The following is a 21,120-nucleotide window of genomic DNA, read 5'->3' as shown; positions in this document are numbered from 1 at the left end:
GGCGCGCGGTTTGTTTTGAGGCGTCACCTTCAGGGCTGAGCAGAGGTGACGTCTCACAACAAACCGCTCGGGATATTATCCGTTCGAGCCGGGATATTATCCGTTTTCGAGGATACGAACGGTGTATCGACCAATAGGAGTTCACGGCGAACCCTCGTTTCGGTGTAAATATCATAATGTTCGGCAAAGTTCTGCAGCCACAAATTCGTCGATGGTAATCAACGTCCGCCCCGCTCGGTCTCCAGCTCAGCTCGAGCTCGCTGGTAAATTGAGAAATTCGAATATTTCGCTCCATGCATAGATGCGACGAAGCAAAGTGGGTCTACGACTAAAACCACTCGATGTGTCTTAATTTTTCTGCTCCCAACAGCGAATAATTAATGATTACTTGATCGATTGCATGAGTAGATGATTTTAGCTTCCGGATTTAGATTCCGGAGCTGATCATACGTCAGGTTACTCTTGAAAAACCAGAAAAAAATTGATTTTTGGGCAAAAAAACATCAATTTTTGAGCAAAAAAAAAATCGATTTTTGAGCAAAAAGTAAAGTAGTTGAAAAATTGATTGTATTGCACTTTTCTGACGTATTTTGACCTTAGGAATCCGAATCTGCAAGAAAAATTGATCTATCTCTAAAATTGACCGAGTTATTGCCAATTTTCAGCTTTTTAGGGTGAAAAATAAAAAATTAATTTTTTCATCTATATTTATGTATTTTGAGCCCAGGAATCTGAATCTGAAAAAAAAATGGATCTATCTATAAAATTTATCGAGTTATCGTCGTTTTTAGGCATTTTTTGGCATAAATTTGAGGATATCTCGAAGGGAAAAAATCGTAGCTCATTTTGAACAACGGATTCGTCTTTCTGAGGTCAAAATACGTAAGAAAAGTGCCATACGATCAATTTTAAAAAATAAAAAATTTTGGTCAAAATTTGAGATTTTTTCAAGGTGTACCCCTTTGGATTTTTTCAAATTTTGGCCAAAAATTTTTATTTTTTAAAATCGATCGTATGGCACTTTTCTTACGTATTTTGACCTCAGGAACACGAATCCGTTGTCCAAATTGAGCTACGATTTTTTCCCTTTGAGATATCCTCGAATTTATGCAAAAAAATGCGAAAAAATGGAGATAACTCGGTCATTTTTTAAGATAGATCAATTTTTCTTCCAGATTCGAATTCCTGGGCTCAAATTACATTAATATAGACTAAAAAATTAATTTTTCATTTTCGACCCCAAAAAGCTGAAAATTGGCGATAACTCTGTCAATTTTAGAGATAGGTCAATTTTTCTTTCAGATTTGCATTCCTGAGGTCAAAATACGTCAGAAAAGTGTAATACAATCAATTTTTGAACCACTTTACTTTTTGCTCAAAAATCGACTTTTTTTTGGTCACAAATTGATGTTTTTCTGCCCAAAAATCAATTTTTTTTCGGTTTTCCAAGAGTAATCTGACGTATAATCAGCTCAGGAATCCAAATCTCAAAGCTAAAATCATCTACTCATGCAATCGATCGAGTAATCATCAATTATTCGCTGTTGGGAGCAGAAAAATTATAAGACAGATCGAGTGGTTTTAGTCGTAGACCCACTTTGCTTCGTCGCATCTATGCATGGAGCGAAATATTCGAATTTCTCAATTTACCAGCGAGCTCGAGCTTTGCTGGAGTCAGCGTAGCCAGCAGCTCAGCGCTTTGTTATGAGACGTCACCTTCGGGGCTGAGCAGAGGTGACGCCCCACAACAAACCCCCTCGCTCGTGGCTACCTGATTCCAGCTGAGCTCGAGCTCGCTGGTAAATTGAGAAATTCGAATATTTCGATGCCTGCGTGGATCGCAACCATTCTCCCTGTATATTGGAGGAAAATCGACGCGATTTCTTTTTGTGTGTAATTACACAGTTGGCAAATTACATACTAACTGCGCAAATTTCGGGACACCCTTTCAATTAAAAATTAACTATAGATAGCTCCCCACCCCCTCCACCCCCCCAACTTCCTTCCCATTTTCTCAGCCCATTTGAATATTTGTAAATATTAAATCGTACTCCACCAGGGACTGCGAAACCCGATTGTAAATTTTACTAGTTCATGAACTATAGTGAAATTTATCTGAAACTGCATCTGATAATTCCAAGCAAAGGAAACACAGTTTATTTTGGTTGCGAGCGCTAAAGAACAAATAATGTTCTCTGATAATTCTTTCGATTCCCAAAAAAATGAGCAGGATAAAAAAGAATCATGAGAAGTATAGTTGTTCCTATGAAATGCGATGCGGAAAAAAATACTCATTCAGGGGATTCCAATTTTTTCGTTTTCATATCATTATCGCATACTATTAAAAAAAAAAACAAACCAAATAGTTAAAAGAGAAAGAAAAGAAGAAATTGTCATCGGGTTTCGCCGTCACCCACCACGCATAGGCTGCTGGTGCCAGCAGCTTTTATATTATGCCGACAATCAAGGCTAGTGCAACTAATCAAACAATAAATAATTATTAATTGTTCATTAATTTGAAAACTAACAAAATAAAATTTCAAACACTGATTATAAACTAATTAAATGATTATAGAACTTTCGTCACAATTATGCAACCGCGTGTAGAAAGGAGGAGAAATTACACATACCTACCTACCTATGGAGAAGTCGGGTGAATTTTGAAATTTGGAATTTCCCAAAAATATGATATAACGCAGAGCTGTATTATCGTATATATAATAACAATTATCGTTATAATTCGTATAATATTTATGACGTAAGTACGACGTGTAAGTATAAATAAGCTGCGGCAAGCGTACTTAAGCCGTGTATATAATAAAAATAAAACTTAAAATAATAATTATAACACTAATAATGACAACAATAATCATGAAGATAACAATAGCAACAATAATAATAATAATGAGACAAAAAATGGAAGAAAATGCAAAGGAAGAAGCAGATCAAGAAAATTAAAAAAAAAAAAAACAGAAATAAAAATGAGCGTGTTAATGATAATACCATTAATACTAATGATAATGTTAGTAATAACCACAATAATAATGTTGATCGTAACACTAGCGATAACATTGATGATAATAATGATAATAATAATGATGGTAATGACATTGATGTCTGATAATGAGACACACATAAGTATATCTACCGTGTATATCCGTGAGAAGCTACGGACGGTCACTTTACACGAATATTCACGGTGAAAAAGAATAGCAAATTATGAATGAAAAATAAAATTGTTGCCTGTTTACCGTGAAACGTATTTGAATGATAAGTACATAACAAAATTATACGATAGGCATACACCTTTTATCAAAATTTATTATTGATTAATTGGTTAGGCCTGGATTTTATCTAGACTCTTACAGCAAAAAGCCAGCGTTCTTATATAGGTGATAATTTGAATTTGTCAATTATAAAAACATCAAAGGAAAAATGAAAAAAACAATAAATAATTAATCAAATGAATTTTCTTTCAAGTAGGGCAGGTGAAAAATCAAACCAAACTAATTGTAAGAGAAAGAAGAACACAAAAAATATTTGACCGCTCACATTCCAACTCGGTTGGTCTACGCCACGTGCGATGTTCGGAGACATAAATTTGTTCATTTTATAATTTCTTCCGCTTTTGACATAGCGAACAATAATGATCATCACAATAATCAGGACAATGACGATGAAAATGATTTATAGCTGTATTATTATGTTTCGAAATGTTGATGCAGCGAATACGTGCAATCGAAAACGAAGATTAGGATTAGGAAGAAAAAGAGCAAGAAGAGAAAAACTGATGTCGAATATGAAAAAGTTATTACAAATTGATTCGACGTATCAACACTGGTACATAGTGACAAGATAAAGCGTAAAAAATTACAGTGTAACCGTTATCATCGTAAAGTGCTGCGAATTTAAGATGGTTTCAATTAGTTCAACGAGGGTTGTACGTATTATGAGCAGATGAAAATATTCGTAAGAGATGGAAAAAAAACCATGAAGAGACAAAATAAAATTAAAAAGTTGTTCAACAAGTTAGTGTAAACTTCACGGATGTTGAGGAGAAATAGGAAAATACATGATAAACTTTACGTAGGTATATGTATGTGATATGTATGTATGCGTGAACAAAAAGAGAAATATGAGCAAAAATAAGGAGAAGAAAAAAGCCATGTTATCGAAAACTCAAAAGGGAAAGAGAGATAATTGGGAATAGTAATTGATAATCGATTAATTGTTACTGTGATTTACAATTTATAATCTACACATATACATATATTGTATACTGCAGAACGAATGTTGACGTAAGAAACTGCTTACGATAATTATATATTAGTATAGAATCTATTACGTAGTACGTCAAAAACGAATGAGATATAGATAGAGACTCAAAATATTTAGAAGAAAAATAATCAATGTTGAGCAAGGATTTGCAATTCTTTTTTCTTTCTTCTCTGGTTATAATATGTGTTCAAAACGCGACGGGCGGATTCGATCTCAATGAGAAATCAGTTCGATTCTATTACTGGTACGTATGATGTGCATTGAATGAGGCATCGCTTTAATTTTTCCAATTTTTTCCTTCATTTCCGACCCAGATGAAGTAACATCCTGAAAATGTGTATTCCACACTTTTTGTTACACAAAAAAACGATACGAGCTCAGGTTGAATATTTCGATTTACAAAATTTCTTTCCAAAATCATGCACACACCCACAGAGAAATGAAGAAAAGAAAAAAGAGGAAAATGAATGAACAAATCTATGTGTATATTTATAATAAAACATATACGTATAGAAATAGACGTATGTACTAAAACAAACGCTTACAGATCTCAAATCAGCCGTTCATCAAATGAACGTATCCAAATAACAAAAAATAAATAAATAAATAATTAATCTAGATAACGAGAGACAGAGTGAGAGAGAGGGAGCGTGAGAGAATAGTGTGTGTGTGGATAACATAAAAAATAGTGAGCAAAAAAATAGCGCGAAAATAAAAAAAGTCGGCTTAAGAATCGAGACGGTGACAGAACAGCGGCGACCTTAAATTCGATCATTAGCCTAGTAGGTAGTGTGATTAAGAAAAAAAGACAAAAACGAAGAAAAAAGGTTATAAAAAAATCTCGCCTTTGAACTGAAGCCTGAATTCCCCCATGACGCAACTACAATCAATTATTAAATATAATTAAATAATTACTTCATAATTATGTAACTTAGTAATACTAATGATAATAAAAGTAAGAATAAAAATAATAAAAATAACAACAACAACAAAAACACATATGGCGACAAAATTGAATAATTAACATGAATGTAGATATTGAATAATGATAAAAATAATGATAATAATTATTATTAATTATAATAGTGATAATAGAAACAACCATGATGGTGATGATGATGATAACGATGATAATAATGATAATAATAATGATATTAATAATGATAATGATAATGAAGCAAAAGAAGAAAGGAACACACACTTACACTGTTGGTAGAATCGCGTAGGGTTGATAATCTTGTATAACTTATTCATTTATTGACTATATAATATACCGTCTATACCTACCTATACTACAGAATACATGATATAATATGATAGCTTTTGGTAACACACGTATTTCATCGCTAATAGGCTGTTTAAATAGAAACAAAAAAAAAATCACTCGATCTGACAATTAGAACAGAGAAGAAAAACGAAAAGGGTAAAAAAGAATGTGAAAATCGGCCTAATAAAAAAAATTTATTATTATCATTGCTATGTAATTATTATTGTTATTGTTATTATTTATTAATCATTATTCTACGGAATCTGTATCCCGTTTTATCAATTTTTTTGTTATTTATTATACCTCGGTTTTGCAGCTTTCTTAATCAGTTTCAAGTTTTTTACTATTGTAAGCAATTAGCATCATTTGTCTACGTAACTATTATAATTTCTAATACAATTGTTAATGATTAAGAATTTTCTTTAACGGTGAACAACTTACGCTGTGCAATGTATATTATAAAAGAATATTTTTTTTCACGCCGAAAAGAAAACCGATTCCGTAGATTTTAACTGGTCATTATATTGTATACATGATACAGTATGTATAGGTATACATTATGATGATGAAAAAAATTTGAAAAACCAACAAGAAAATAGAGAGAGAAAGAAAAATTTCGTGTAAAACGCCCACCAGGATAATCAATAATAATCGTGTTATTAAACTGCGTTTTTTTAATATCAAAGCGATAAAATAAATAAGTAAGCCATTATGCACAGCAAGTAGTAATGTAAGAAAATAATAAGATTAATGATACTAATAATATTATTAATAATAAATAAATAAAACAAATAATAATTGATAAATGAAATAATAAGAATTAAGATAGCTACTGCTGCTGCTGCTGCGAAAGGCGATAAAGTGTTTTGAATAAACTGTTATATTACCTGAAAAAATTTGAAAAAAAATATGTTAATTAGATCATTTTATTCAAATCCCTAACATGAATTGCTTTTCTTTTGTACAGATGCCGTTGATCGATCGATCGATTAGTCAGTGACGTTCGCCCTCCTTCCGATTTTTGACGATCATGTATAAATATATTGCTCTTTTTGTTTCTCGAGTTAAATGGTCGTCGACGACCTGAAGATATTTTCCTCTACTCAAATCATGAACAAAAAAGAAAAGAAAAAGTACAAAAGCAAATCAAAACCATCCGGTTTTGGTACTCCTAGAAAACGCAGAAGAAGAGGCAAAACCCGTCGTTTGACTAGGTAAAAATATATTTATAAAAAAATCGAAATCCTTTCAGTGTCAGAAAAAGAAACGAAAAAAATTATACATCATGGGAACTATTCTCGAAACTCCCCGAAATTTCAAAAAAATAAATATAAAATAACTTTTCGTGGTCAGCAATTACTCTGTGATTGAAATATTTCAGATTAGATTTTTCGTTACTCTGTTCGGAGAGCGTTGAGAAATTTCTTTGGACCTCTTTTCATCTCGTGCGGGTGGTACTAAATTTTTTTCAACAGGAGACGGCAGCGATCAGCAAGGGTAGCGATCAAAGCTCATCAGTTTCCGGTTACGGGAAATCAGGAGTATCACTTTCCTGGAGAACTCGAATCTTCCGTTTCTCTTGACAGCATATCGAGCGTTGTTTACTTGGGCACTTTTAGGAAGGTACCTCAACTGATCGTCCTTGAAGATAATGATAATAGGGAGCAGAAAAAAGAAGATGAGGACACTCCAGAGGAGAGCTGAAGATTGCCACTTTATAACTGTAACAACCCATTTCCTTGCAAAACCTGAAAACCTTTTTTTTGGACAGGATTTTTTCGCTATATCTTGGGGATTTAAGAGAGAAAGGTTTTGATGATTTTGAAAAATTTATTAATATTATTATGGAATTAAAAAGAACTTGTTACAGAACATATAAAAAAAAAATAGGCTACTGACAATGAGATATTCGTTACTGACTTAAAGATATTCGTTAGCGTTGATTTTACGTGGAAGGTAAACCATCGTTAGAAATCTGTAGGATAGAGAAGCGAGGGCTTCGATTTCCACTTTTCCTTTTTTGAGGATTTTCAGTTCCTCTGAGAGCTTCTCGTCGCAGTATGAACGGCCCTCCAGGGAACGGATTCTCGATATATCGGCTCGTGTAAGAGCAATCGGTGACATCCCGAGAGCTGAAAACTCCGAGGGGTGAATTCCGATCCAACGAGCCCCCGGACAGACCATATCTCTGTGCTCTCGGGAACGGACCATTGAACCAAACCTAATTTTTGGTTTTCAACAATAGAAATAAGGTATATAAAGTTTCAATATAACGATTCAATTAATTATCGTTCAGAAATGACTTGGAAAGTCATTACCCTTGGAAAATATTTTTGATAAACTTTTTTCAGCTGAGAAATTATTATGCAAAATAAAAATTTCAGTCTCATCTCATTCGAAAAGATCAGAATCGTTGAATTTAAAGTTTAGAAATACTCGCTACACGTGGGCGCACTATTGACTCCAAATTTTCTCTGATATCGTAGCTGCCGCAAAGAATTTTCATAAAGTTTCAGTGGGTACGCGAGAATTTCGACGTGCTTCGGGGATACCCATTAATCGAGATATAATAAAGTCCTTAAAAACTCACCTGTAAATACACATTATCTCAACTCCGAAGGGGTCGGCGTCTACGAGAACGTATACTGGGATATTGAGTCTATTTCCTAACAAGCTGACTAACATCCTGGTGTTGATGTCAGGATATCCTTTTCCAGTGATTAGAATGCAGTTGAGGAACTGAGGACAGTGCTCAGCTAGAAGTCTCTGGAAAACCGAGTCCTTTTCCACAACAAGTACATATTTGGCACTAGTGCGAATCGAGGTAATACGGTGAATATTCTGCGGTATCAATACACCCCCCTCAGCATTGCAAGTTACCGACTCGCGCCCAGAAAAAGTCAACGTCAAATCACCGCTCACCAGACCTTTACTTGTTGCTGTAAACGCTGAAGGATTCATCGAAATGAGGAAATAAAAAATCAATTCTGATCCAAGTATACTATAATTACAAATATGTAAAGGGCTTGCCTAATTCCCAAGGTGCGCGGTCCAGAAGACCGGCCACATGATTAACGGCAGCGTCGATGGTACGCTGAGTTCTAGCTAAGGTAGCGGTGAAGGGTTCGGTTTGTAGTTCGTAGTAAAGAGCACGACGCGTTTTCGACGTACGATTTATGAGCAATTTGTGAACGTGCGATGTCACCGTCAGAATTAAAGCAAGATTTTTCCTACTCCCCCTACGCCGAAAATCCACGGTCATCGAACGCCTTGTACCCGACTGAGTGGCTTCAGTCCCCGGTCTATTTTCTTCGTTATCGGAAACACGATTCTTCTCATCATCGGTGACCGAAATCCAACTCAAAGATTTTGAGCTGTCGAACGAATTTCGATCACCATCTACTCCACGATCTTCTCGATTTTCATTGTCACTCTGAACCCAGCTCAATGACTTTGAACTATCAAACGACTCCTGTGTGCTAACACCTGTACGTCAATAAAGGTGTCGTGAAAATCTTACAATAAGTATCGTGTAGATTGTATATGTATAAACTGTTGTGCATAATTGAATACCTGCTTCATTGGCACGGGAAGACAAATCTTCGGGACAACTGAATCTTTGCTCTCGAACATTACCGATGCCATAAGTAACCTTAGGAAACGTTTGCGAATTTATTTGCTGGATGATCTGCAGCGTCAATTTTTCGATTTGGTCAATGGTCGACCTCCTAATAAAAATTTTCAAACGTTTTTAAGATTTTCTGCATATTTCCTCCATCGAATCACTCACCTCCTTTCTTCCTCATCAACTTCCGGTATCTCCACATATTTAACATTTGACTGAAACATATTGAATCTCTTCTAGCGGTGCAGGAAGAACGACCTTCGCAATCGGACGAACAATCAAAACTGTAGACGAGAAATTGAATTTGGATCTTCAATAACAAAACTAAGCTATCGCAAAAGTAGATGGGGTATTCGTAGTAAACGCTGATTGACTGGTGCCGCTCATGAGGTATATTTGCCCAAGCATACGCATCAGTGCGCGTTGGATGGTTGCCCGTGATACTCTTTGGTCGAGCAAATTATTGCAACTTCCCAATTTTTACGCGAAGTTCGCCAGTTTTTAATGTCAGATAAATTTTCTAATCCTTTCGCGGTGTTCTTTTTAGGTGAAAGACGTTTTTTCTCACGTGTATTCGACGTTATTTGTGTGTACAGTGCGCGAAATAAATCGCTTGGTTTTTCATTTGTCATAGAAATTTGAAATTCAAATAATCGCCGAGCAAAAATACCCGCTGTCAAAAGGAAATAATCAGTTGGAAAATGTTATTTTCTTGTTGTCAAAATTATTTTTCATTTTCAAACGGCTGTTACATTAATTTTAAATAATCTTTTATATAAACTGCACTGGTATCGGCTGTTGAAATAAAATTCCTAGTGATTGTTTATTGATAAACTTCATGTGTTCGGATCCAGAAGAGAATAATCAAGAAAAATCCAAAAGTGAAAATACGGTAATGCAATCTGGTGTGCCAAAAGCTTTCGCGAAAGTAAAAATTCCGAAAATTTTCACCTCTTCTTCCGTATCTAGAACTCTCAAAGTCATATTCAAATCGAGACGCTTCTTGGGCAAACTAAGCATTGAATTTGTTTCTCATCTTTTTGCAATGTAATTCCTAGATTTCCATCATAAAAGCTAATTATTTTCGAAACTGTTTCTAACTTCGAACAGAAATAATTCGAATTATCAGGTGGAAACTCAAGATCGCAGGGAGTCACGAATTTTTGCATCGGCCTTCGAGGGTCTTCAATTGGGGGATTCAATCTTCGAAGAGTTTTCCAAAATGGCGCCGCCAAACAAATGTCCATGTGGGTGCCTTGAACGCGGTTCTTCTGTAATCGGATTTAGAACGAGAGAATTATCGTCATTGCGTTTGGTTGTCCACGGGCCTGAAATTCTGAACTATCAGGGTACAAAACAGGCCCCCGAAGACGTAGCGCCCTACTGGAAAAAGGATTCTAGAATGTGGTTGTGGAAATCAGTCAGGCTTGCCCGTCGACAAAACAGTAAACAGAAGTCGATGACGGTCTCGTCAACTGGATCAAGTAGCACCTTAACTTCGTCGAAGAACTTTTCCGATCAATCGGCGATGCGAGTTGAAGAACACTAGACCGCTGTAGAAGTCATTGGAAAATCCTACAAACTTTTCGGAGCTTCAAAAAATAGGCACATGTGGAATCCGAAAATTCTCTGTACTCTTCAGCCAATCGAGAGACCGATGGACTTCCTAAACTCAGGTATGTCAAACAGAAAAATTCGCTGGTTTTCTACCAATCTTATCCAACTTTCAATTAACGCGGTGATCGATTAGGGTATAATCGTGATCGGTAGGAATAGCTTGAACAGCTTTCCTCAAAATAATGAGAACAACACGGCTTTATATTTTTTAGTTTACAACTATTCTTTATTTTTGTAAACATGAAATATCTGTTGTTTTTATATTGTTCCTGTTCATCCGAGTATATTTAAAAATGTTGCATGTCTATTTATGAATATATGAACCATTTTATTCAATCGTTCTAAGGGTACAATAATGATATTAGCATACGTGTTACTGTCACAGTAACTCTATGATCAACAAAACAAAGAAAAGCAAGAATCATTTTCAGGTTGTTTTGATAAATTCCCAATGTTTAAGTTGGCTAATGATGTACGAAATCTAGCCACACATCTCAACGGTTTTCAAATCTTGTGCTGCGTCTACTGCTTCTCCAGCTTCGTAGCGTGCAAAATCTAAAACCTGAGCGCGACTGTTGTTTAATAACTCCTCAACAGTTATATTTGGGTCCAGTAAAAAGTCTTGGTAAATCATAGTTGTTTCGTCATCCGGGACTGGGTTTGGCTCATCGATTCCTTTTTGCCCAATTTTGGAGGGGTTCATTCCTAAAACGATTGAAATGCACGATATGGATATGTCCAACGTTTTTAATTCAAGGCGCCAAAGCCACGCGTTGAGTGTTAAATTTTCTTCTACATGCACTCACCGATAACGTGCTGACAGAGTTGTCTGCCAAGTTGCTCACTTTTTTCCGTAGCACTGAAAGCTACTATTGAAGCATATTTTCCCACTCGATCAGCGGATGGAGTTGCAGGGGCAGGGTGTGAATATCCAGCAAGGGAAACGCCATCTTTTACATTCACGCAAAGTGCTCTTCTAATGCAAAGATTTTCCCCCACATTTCCTATCACCAAAGCAGAGTGGTCAGCTAAAGATTTTCCATCAGAGGCAGGGAGTTGTTTCAGAGTGTCAGAGTCCAGGCTAGCCTTGTTCACAGGGTCCTGCCCAGCTATTGTAGAGGCGTACTTTAGCGCTGCAGAAGCTGTTGTCGCAACTAAACTTTGGAAGTACTTGTTTCGAGCAACGAAATCGGTTTCGCAATTTACCTCGACGAGTGCGCCATGGTTCTCATGAACTACAACCGCGATAAGACCTTGCTGAGTTGCTCTGCCTTCTAATTTTGTTGCTTTTGACCAACCCAATGTCTGCGCTTGGTCCATCAGCCATTGTTCGGCCTGGAAAAAAAAACAGAAGAATGGAAATACATACTCGAGATACGAGGGTTTGTATCTCTTGAGGGTATTGCAATAATTTCTTCATTAGATCAGAAATAATCTTTAGCCTACCTTTTTGATGTCATTTTCATGTAACTGTAGGGCTTTTTTACAGTTAGCAAAAGTGTATCCAGTCTTTCTTCGTAATTCCGATAAAAGAGCTTTATTGGATGCCTGCCATAGTGAGTTGTTTGTGTGGATGTAACGGAATATCCTACCAGCGATCATCTGAAAATGATCGGGTTCATGAATGAACGAATCAAATCCTGATAATCATGTGTGTGTTACACAATACAACTATCCATGACGATGATGTGGGTGTATGCCGAATAGTCTTTGACCGTAAGTATAACTGCTTGACATGTAAATTTTATCCTATCAAAACTTGACAGAAACTTTCGATAATGTAAAGTTCGATGCAAGTATTCAAGTATGCAGAATTGACGTTCAATGATTTCTCAACAAGCCGGCTTATCCGATAATGTTCGATAACCTCTGTAGGGCGATTTATATTTTCGATAGTATATTCATACCGTGGTGTCACGCAGCTCTAAGATTCTACAAATTTCAATTGAAATCTTAGTTAGTGACTTCTTGTAGAAAATATGCAAAAATCCCGAATTATCTTGTCACACTATTGCTTCAAAAAGCAGACTGCCAAACTATGAACTCGTTTGCAATATCTACTTTTAACGCCATTATGAGCTATCAAAAAGTTGATACATGGTTTGCCTTTACTCTGTCAGATGCCGCCAATAATTTTCAACCCACTTACTTTTAGTCGATAGGGTGGTTAGCGTCTACTCGGTCGTTAACATTCTACAGTTGGACAATAATTTCCACCCTGTACCTTATGTAGATATATTGGAATCAATGAGATGATGAAAGGGTGTAAATAATAGTCAATTTTTATTTTTTTCAACATAGTTACCTACTCAATAATATTCGATAATATTTATTTATGTTACAATTACAGTACCACGATGATTTTTTCTAATCAAATAATACCCACAATAAGCTAATGATGGCCTACAAAGGCCTGCGTAGGCTGCAGGGCGTTGCAGCCACCGGTCAGAGGTCCATTCGAATGAGCATCCCCATTAGCCCCAGGACTGCATAACATACCAACAAATGTGTAATCGATAAAAGGCGCCATATCCAAATCTGGAACATCTCCGAATCCAACAACTGTTTGGTCGCTTCCACCATTCAATCCCATCATTGTACTCGATGATATTTGTGGAAGTCTAGTATCTAGAACTTCGCAGGTGTAATGACACCGTTCATTTCCAGGGTAATAGCAAGGCTCTTCGCTACCTCTCAAAGCATGGGGCTCAATGACTTGATGGTAATTTTCAAAGCCATTGAACCCTTGATTCGCCTCTGATACCGGACTTTGTCCAGTGTGACCCGGATCTCCATGTAAGGGTTGCCCGAGGTCTTTAAGGGGGGTTCTGTTCCTCTGATAGACCTGGGTAAATTGTTCATTTTTATCAATCGTAAAACAGCCGCTTGACCTTCTCACGCACGGATAGTTGCAGGTGTTTTTCTGTTGTTCATAATCTGGAAAATTCAACCTCTCGTCCTGTGATTGAATCCAGTAAGGTTCCTGTCCATTTTTTTGACCAGATTTCGACTCGCTTTCACCCTTAGATATTTGGTCGACTCTCGACTGAGTTTGGTATCCCACAATATCCTGCAAGCATTGATTATGCCCCTGTAGATTCTTTCCGGTAACGTAACAGTCCTGTCCTCTTCTTGTTTCAAATCCTGGATAGTGTAAACGCTCGTCCTGGGTTTGCGGAATGCTCAAATGGCTGCTGCTAGAATCTTCGCTAAGAAGTTGACTCCAGTAAGATTGATCCTGATCAGTTTTGGCGGATTCATATTTTATAGTACCGCTCCCCAAATCCAAAAGAGTTGGTGGCGATCTTGTTACATCTTGATGGGAATTTACAACGGGGAATTCAGGGCGCAGGGGTTGGTCCAGTTGAAATATTTCTTCGGGCTGGAACAGATCCCCCGGGAAAGACGGAAAGTCAGGATACGCGGCATCTTGCGTAACTTGGTCGATGCCATGTCCCGGTGGATTCTGACAATAATTTTGTAAACCGCTTGGATTAGTTTCTTGAGTCGTTTGTATCGTGTCCTGAAGCCAGTAGGGAGTTTCAGCCCCCGACGAATTCTGCTGATGTTGCTGCGGAGGATACAAAATCGTATGGTGCTGATGTTGCGACGCTTGATGGTACGGCGAGACACTGCTACCGGTCTGGAGACCGCAAATACATTCGAAAGGTGGACAGGAACAGGAATATCCTGAAAAAATGCATGGCGGTTCAAGTCTGAAAGTTTCCAGGAGTTGAAAAATAATCTAAAAAACCGGATGAATGTTGTGAATGTCTGAAAGAGACTTACCTTTGTCGGATACCAAGGGAGGGGGTTGTGCCATGCGAGTTGGAGGTTCCAACGTTTCGGTATTGGCACGTTTTGTACCTCTGAGCGACATCAACTGTAAGAAATGATAAAAATTGCGTTGGTATATTTTTTCGTACGAATATATAGAGATGTGAAAAGATGTGTAGGTCTATCATATGTTTGTCATAGTACAGAGGCTGTTCAGTTGATCATGATAATAAGACATTCTGAACGCTATGGATTGGCCCAATAAAAATTCCGACTCACAACTTTAATAGTCCTATGGTCTGCCCTTGGGTGCAACAATGACCTGACTCAAGTCGGGTATTCTTAATTGAGCTTTAATTTATAAGGTAGATCAAGTTCAACTCTTCAATCGGAGACAGGCTCGAGTATATTACTCAATTGTGCCAATGCTCCCTGCTACTACAAACCCGCAATGAAAATCAAAAAAAAAAAAAAACGAAGAAGAATACAAAAAAAGAACGTGATGGATTTGTACCTTCGTGCCAAGTGCTGCTTCTCTGGCCAATAGAACGGCGAGTCCTCTGACTCGTCTTCCAGCCCCGACGCTTCGCCTAGCTTCAGAAGTCGACTTAGCTTCGGGCCTAGGATGGTCATGTTGACCCTTTGCCTGGAAGAAAATCGCATGCTCCGTGTGCCTCCAAAAATGCGTAACTGGATAACCGCAGTGACCCCTGCACGAGAGGATTTCAAGACGCCCGGCGCACTGACGATTCGGACACGGTTTACCTTGTTGTTTTTTCCTGGCCTGAAGATCAAAAAAAAGATAAAAAAAAAAATGTAAAAATGGATTGGAAAACAGGAGTCGAGATAAAATCCGTTCCAATTCCGTCACACCTTGTCGCAAATTGCCGGTCTTAAATGGACCCTGCCTCCGCCTGGTAGCGCACAACCCAAGGAGCAGACAAGAACTCCTAAACAGGACTTTTTGAGGATACTGACGTTGTGATTGTTCGTGTTTCTCATCGCCCAACCCGAAGCATGTCTTCTGGCCTCTTCGCAGTCTGGACCATACACCCGACGAACGTGACCGTCAGCCCACTCGCACCAAGGATCGTACTCTACGACCTGAATACCGAAGGTTTAAATTATAACATTTTCAATTTCGTGAAATCACAAAGATCCCTTTGGCTGAAACTCACCCTCGGAACGTTTGAATCGTTTATATCCCACTCTTGATGAGGATGCTGTTGCTGCTGATTTCCGGCGACAGTCGCGGACATCGTCGGCGACCCAACGCGACTCCTGGGGAAGAGAAAAAAAATAATAAAAATACAGGATTTTCGAGATAAGAACCAAAAATGCTAGAACATTATTTTTCTTCTTCGCACAATCAGTTGTTTTAATCGATTTCGTATACGTAGGTATGCGACCGGATAAGAGACCGGCAACCGTGATTTTATCCCTCAGTTGAAGTTCTTTTTTACGACATTGAGATGTGTGGAGAATTCTTTTTCATACGGTTCATCTTTTGTAACGATGTTACCGTGTGCTTCAGGGCATAGCTGGCACTAAATTTTACTCTGTGAAGCGTCCGATCATCGCACAGTGTATTATACCCAACAGTGTTCTCTGCTGGGGTTTCTTAAGGGATCGGTTAGAGCGAGCGAGCGAGAAACGAATTCTCTGACGATGTTATCGCCTGATGTGATTTCTAAATTATCCACCACTGTCGTCAATTCTTCGATAAATTGTTAATGTGACAAGTTCGCTTGATACGAACGTATAGTATACGAAAAATCGATTACATTGACTTTGTCTTGCCAAACTCATCCAGTGTGTAAAAAAAAAACCAAACAAGAAAAAACAAATAATATAGCCGAAAGCAACGTCAGTCGCTAATCCGTAGGCTAATATGCGGTGAATTTTAATTCAAAAATTTTAATTGACACAAGGTGGGCGCGCTTGGTAAGGAATAAGTGAGGCCGATTGCCGAGAGGTGCTCGAACCCGATTTTCTCAAACGGTCAGGGAGCCGGTCGGCACCAAAGTTGGTGGAAGGAAAAAACGTGAATAAAAATTCGAAAGAAACGCTATTCGAAAAGCGTCTTTCTCTGAATTATTTCCTGCTAAAATCGGTCGTTATCGCGCGTGGTAACCGTACGAGAAATACTATCGAAATTTTTTTTTTCCTCTCGCCCGAGCTTGATCTTGAACCTGGACTTGGAGATAAAATCCAGATTTACAACGGAACGCTTGAGATACTTATGGGCTGTGCTGGGTGGCCGTTTGACGAGGTACCGAGAGGTATTATACCCTCCTTATTTCCTCCGATTCAACTATCTTGGAATCGTTATTTCATTTCCTATTCCAGACTAGCTTTTTCCAAAATATTGCTGAATTTCAAGTGGACTTTTCAAACACCCTCGATGCATTCGACCCATTTCGGATTACTCCCCAGTACGGTATGAGGTTGTAACCCTTCTCCTTGACAATATCCGGGTGACGGTAAACTCGAAGGTACGAATACAAGCGTAAAGGTAAACGTTTTGCTCGAACAGAGTTCGTACGTTCGTTCGTTCATTCGCGAGGCGATGCGAGAATAAGAGCCATGGAGAGTCATTGACCATGAAAAAGCCTACGCCCACAGTTCGTAACTGTCTTCTGACTTGTAACACCGATCGAGACGACTCGCGGATCATGAAAACGCCATCGCGTTCGAAAAATTTCGACCTCTTCTCCTTCATTTCCTCGCACCCCAACTCTTCATCAATTGAATTGCACGCGTCGCGAAAAGGTGCACGATAAATTGTAAAACAAAAATCGTAAACTCGATTTCTAGTGCTTCCTGATCTGGACGGTTCCATCACTTCTGAAACGGCCGATATTCCAGCGATATTGCCAATTTCATGGCGAATCCGTTCATCGAAGTTTGTGAAATTGTTCGGGTTATTCGTTGTTCGGTTCTACTTCAGAGATTCTCGAATATCGGGATGAAAACTACGCTCATCGCGATCATTCGGTGTGCTGCAGGCGTCAATGAGCAACAGAAAGTAATTCGCGTCCCACACATACGTACAGAGAGCTATTACGACCGGCCGTTATTATATCACTTTATTGAATCATCTGTAACTCGGACGTTTACAATCTCTGCGCCCACGCGTACACGCGCTTATTATTTAGAAGAATTACGCCGAGTGAAAAAAAAAAAAAAAAATCAAAAAATCAAAAGAAAACTAACAGATTGATCCGGCACTCTCTGCGCTGTGTGTAAGTACTATACTTTTCGGAGGAAAGATTACACCGATATCGAAGGAGAAACAAAAAAAAAATGACCCATTCCGCAACGACGAACTCGACACCCCTGACACATTGAGTCTATAACGATCGAATGTAATACGAATCGTGTAAAAAAATCGTGACAAACGCGCACGTTGAGGGATCTTTCCGCGTATGGAGTATCCGTACGAAACTTTGAATACAGACACAGGTATATGGAAACGCGACTTTCAACCGCGGTCTGAGTAATTACTCGGATCGGTGATAAAGTCATCGGCTGAGCGCGCGCGCCAAGGGTAAGATGATACATGGAGCGGTACGATTGTGAGATCAGATATACCTGCTGCATTTTGTACGCTATACCTACGTACTGGGTTCTACGTATGGCGATGGGGATAGCGAGCTCTAGGAGGTGTTGGCTGGATACCCCGAGAAGAGTCTTCATTGAGATATTAACCGAGATATCCCGAAGAGTGTCCACTAAATATCTCGGTAAAATCCCGCGTTAAAAATCTCACCGCGCGCATACAACCCGGCCAAGCTACGCTACAGCTATACTCGTACAGACTCCGTGCAACGGCGATCCCTGGACCAGATTACCGTACTGTTTATAATACTACACGCCCTGACCTAGCTTAACCTATGACGACAGGTTAATTCTCTGTCCAGGTGGTGTCACTAAAATCTCACACCTTAATATGAAGGAACTCTTCACGGAGTTGTATTTTTTTGAGAAAAAAAAAAAATATACATCCCTCGAGGGATCAATAATTATTCGAAATATAATTTTACGTAATGACATTTATTCATCGACGATCAATTTTCCGTGGCCGATATCTCGCCATCCCAAAGACGACCGATCTGAAGAAAAATGTTCGATCTGTATTAATTGCAGAGCATTTTTCAAACTGTCAAGCTGGACGAAAAAATTTATAGGCGACACTGTTTTAATCGTTATTTATTTTATCCGAACGTAATCGGTCGCTCCTTCCCGCGATATACATATATAATGGACCAGAAATGAAAAATGAGATCGTGAATTGAATGTAAACGAGCGAATACACTAGTCGGTACTTTTGAAATAGGTAGCGACAGAAAGAAAAATAGTCCGATCCATAAGTTTTGAATATGATTTTCGTTGATCTTCAGTCGCAGGTTTCTCACCTCACCTAATAGGCTCTCTAGCTATTCACTCCTACGCTTGGCGAACTATCGGCCGAACGTCTGACGTTCCCACGCATTAAATTCGAATATATATGTTTTATTTATTTATTTCTTCGGTCTTTTCCTTTTTTTTCAACGTGCGTTCGCAACCGTGTTCATGGGCGTTGCGTTGAAAAAATCGGATCGATTCTATCGCGAATATCGATCGCGTTGTGAATTTTTTCAAGTGGCATCTGATCTTTTAAAAAATTTCCTATGACCTACAGCGATTCAGGGAGGAAGAAATCATCGTTCGCTCTTACTGTTTTGTTTGTACAATCGAGTCTCTTCAAATATCATGGGCACGGTACGGCGATAGCGGCGTCTACAGGTCGTCGAGTGGCGGCGTGCGCCGGTTCGACGGTGATGATCGCGAACACTCAGGTATACAGGATAGGTACTTAAGGACCAAATTTGGACGGTCATCGATGCCCGGTTATTATGACATCCGTGGGACGAACTACTTAAAAAAATGTGACCCATACGAACGCCGCTATTGAATCTTTTTTTAAAACGCAAACAGTATTCGCCGCGCGTTAACATTATGTCGAACTATCACAAGTATGTAAACACATGCGATACAAGTGGAGAAAATATTTCGGTTTCGTACCATCACAGTACCAACGCGGTAATTAATACTCTCGAAAAGACTCTTGAAACTGAACGGCTGTGTATATTTTCTGAAAGCAATAATAGTTAACATCTGAACAGCAGCAGTGTAGTAGCTTCCAGTTGATATGAAAATTAAGAATTCGATGACAAATTCGCGTGTGGGTTAAAATCTTATCCATCTCTCTTACGCCGGAATATATTATCAAGATCAAAGAACACGCAGTTGAGAGAAAAAATTCTCATTGACGTCCACTCGTCGTTCCCACCTCGGTCAAGCCTCTCAATATAGAAGAAATTCGAACCAGAAAAAGTGTACCTCTCAGAAAGCTCTTATCAATCCTGACTCGTGATTTTTTTCTGATTTCCCAAATTATAAAGTTTTGATAGGTAAAATTTCTAGCGAGATTCCGATGGGATTATATCTTATACTTAACTCTCATAGCGTCGGGTGTCGGAGGATTAAACGGCGAGTCTATCGACAGGTGAGCGTACATGGAAGGGTCTAATTTGCGCGAATTAATAGCGATGGATTAACTTGGTAGCGAAGGGAGTTTGGAAACTGTGCAAGCTTAGGGAGCCAATACGAGCGGGTGTTCGAATCGTGAATTATATTCGGTGGCCTGATAAACGCCCACGCGCCAATAGGAAGGACGTTAAACGCCCACTGATTAGACACGCAGGTAAATTTTTTTTTTTTTTTCTTGCTTCGTAGAGGTGTAAATGATAATAAAATCGATTCGGCAAAACTCGATTGCAACCAAGGAACGTGCCCTGCGTACCGATACAATTTTTGAAAATTTCTCATTCACTTGCGAGTCAAATGCTCGTTACGATTATCGTTCGCCGTGAACGAACTAGAAATCGACCGGATCGGATGGGATCAACGCCGTGATTACACGTCGATATCGGTAGTCAGTAGAGAGTTGTTGGACGAATCGGTCGGGAGGTCCCTGGTCATTTGTACCACGTAACGCGATAATACGTTCCTTTGTGTAAATTTAAAGGCCAATTAGTCACTCCTATACGTTTCCTACCAATTACAGGTCTTTCTCCTCGAGATAGAATAGACAAGGGCGTTGAAAGAAAAAGAGAAAACAATTAGTACAAGATTTTTATTACATATACTTACAGCACAACCATAGTCGTCGGATGATGCTTTTGGGGGATGACACTTGGGTCGTTTCGGTAAAAACGTGGAATAAAAATAATTGTCCCTTAGATAAAAGTCTTGGCTAGTTTTATCGTGAAGATTGTCGTTTACATATCATTTGCACTTGTTTAATTTCAACGTAGATGAAACGATTAAATTCCTTCATAAAAATCAATCGATCAGACACTGTTATTGATTGATGCACAGGTGAAGATTGTTATGGTGAAAAATCATTCGAAATTTTACTTTTATTTCAAAAATTTATTCGGCTCCTCGAAGAACTTTAATTTTTGTACTCGTTTGAAAAATTTTGAGTCCCCTGTATCGCTGAGCTTTA

The 21,120-nt window shown here is 38.4% G+C and overlaps 5 protein-coding genes across 5 annotated transcripts; 1 reads left to right on the top strand and 4 right to left on the bottom strand.

The window, feature by feature from the left end:
* Positions 1-5,345: 5,345 nt before the first annotated feature.
* On the top strand, positions 5,346-7,456 carry LOC125502048. Its single transcript, XM_048659557.1, has 2 exons — positions 5,346-6,759; positions 7,021-7,456. The coding sequence occupies exons 1-2, from the start codon at positions 6,614-6,616 to the stop codon at positions 7,247-7,249; spliced, it is 375 nt and encodes a 124-aa protein (XP_048515514.1). The 5' UTR covers positions 5,346-6,613; the 3' UTR covers positions 7,250-7,456.
* On the bottom strand, positions 7,312-7,756 carry LOC125502049 (meiotic recombination protein W68-like). Its single transcript, XM_048659558.1, has one exon. The coding sequence runs from the start codon at positions 7,754-7,756 to the stop codon at positions 7,466-7,468; it is 291 nt and encodes a 96-aa protein (XP_048515515.1). The 3' UTR covers positions 7,312-7,465.
* Positions 7,757-8,119: 363 nt separating this feature from the next.
* On the bottom strand, positions 8,120-9,254 carry LOC105683843 (meiotic recombination protein SPO11). The gene is made up of 2 exons (XM_048659588.1): positions 8,576-9,254; positions 8,120-8,544 (listed from the first exon to the last, which is right to left on the bottom strand). The coding sequence occupies exons 1-2, from the start codon at positions 8,805-8,807 to the stop codon at positions 8,132-8,134; spliced, it is 645 nt and encodes a 214-aa protein (XP_048515545.1). The 5' UTR covers positions 8,808-9,254; the 3' UTR covers positions 8,120-8,131.
* A 1,836-nt stretch (positions 9,255-11,090) lies between these two features.
* Positions 11,091-12,860, bottom strand: LOC105683847 (elongation factor Ts, mitochondrial). The gene is made up of 4 exons (XM_012396771.4): positions 12,695-12,860; positions 12,234-12,389; positions 11,594-12,122; positions 11,091-11,492 (listed from the first exon to the last, which is right to left on the bottom strand). Exons 2-4 carry the CDS (start codon positions 12,387-12,389, stop codon positions 11,269-11,271), a joined length of 909 nt encoding a protein of 302 aa, XP_012252194.2. The 5' UTR covers positions 12,695-12,860; the 3' UTR covers positions 11,091-11,268.
* Positions 12,861-13,101: 241 nt separating this feature from the next.
* On the bottom strand, positions 13,102-20,896 carry LOC105683844. The gene is made up of 6 exons (XM_020851110.2): positions 20,763-20,896; positions 15,743-15,845; positions 15,438-15,668; positions 15,079-15,348; positions 14,577-14,670; positions 13,102-14,477 (listed from the first exon to the last, which is right to left on the bottom strand). Exons 1-6 carry the CDS (start codon positions 20,771-20,773, stop codon positions 13,180-13,182), a joined length of 2,007 nt encoding a protein of 668 aa, XP_020706769.2. The 5' UTR covers positions 20,774-20,896; the 3' UTR covers positions 13,102-13,179.
* Positions 20,897-21,120: the final 224 nt, after the last annotated feature.

This window comes from Athalia rosae, chromosome 8 (assembly GCF_917208135.1).
Source record: "Athalia rosae chromosome 8, iyAthRosa1.1, whole genome shotgun sequence".
Classification (NCBI taxonomy): Eukaryota; Metazoa; Arthropoda; class Insecta; order Hymenoptera; family Athaliidae; genus Athalia; species Athalia rosae.
This window is presented reverse-complemented; position numbering and strand designations above follow the sequence as displayed.

What these genes read in the sequence shown, in the direction of transcription:
- LOC105683843 (XM_048659588.1), bottom strand. Translation starts at nt 8,807, where the DNA reads ATGACCGTGGATTTTCGGCGTAGGGGGAGTAGGAAAAATCTTGCTTTA. An exon ending in CCGCGCACCTTGGGAATTAG is followed by an intron (nt 8,545 to 8,575) that starts GCAAGCCCTTTA and finishes GTAATTATAGTA; the next exon opens with TACTTGGATCAGAATTGATT.
- LOC125502048 (XM_048659557.1), top strand. Translation starts at nt 6,614, where the DNA reads ATGGTCGTCGACGACCTGAAGATATTTTCCTCTACTCAAATCATGAAC. An exon ending in AAAACCCGTCGTTTGACTAG is followed by an intron (nt 6,760 to 7,020) that starts GTAAAAATATAT and finishes TTTTTTCAACAG; the next exon opens with GAGACGGCAGCGATCAGCAA.
- LOC105683844 (XM_020851110.2), bottom strand. An exon ending in GACCGGCAATTTGCGACAAG is followed by an intron (nt 15,349 to 15,437) that starts GTGTGACGGAAT and finishes TTTGATCTTCAG; the next exon opens with GCCAGGAAAAAACAACAAGG. An exon ending in AAGCAGCACTTGGCACGAAG is followed by an intron (nt 14,671 to 15,078) that starts GTACAAATCCAT and finishes CATTTCTTACAG; the next exon opens with TTGATGTCGCTCAGAGGTAC.
- LOC125502049 (XM_048659558.1), bottom strand. Translation starts at nt 7,756, where the DNA reads ATGGTCCGTTCCCGAGAGCACAGAGATATGGTCTGTCCGGGGGCTCGT.
- LOC105683847 (XM_012396771.4), bottom strand. Translation starts at nt 12,389, where the DNA reads ATGATCGCTGGTAGGATATTCCGTTACATCCACACAAACAACTCACTA. An exon ending in ATGAAAATGACATCAAAAAG is followed by an intron (nt 12,123 to 12,233) that starts GTAGGCTAAAGA and finishes TTTTTTTTCCAG; the next exon opens with GCCGAACAATGGCTGATGGA. An exon ending in ACTCTGTCAGCACGTTATCG is followed by an intron (nt 11,493 to 11,593) that starts GTGAGTGCATGT and finishes CAATCGTTTTAG; the next exon opens with GAATGAACCCCTCCAAAATT.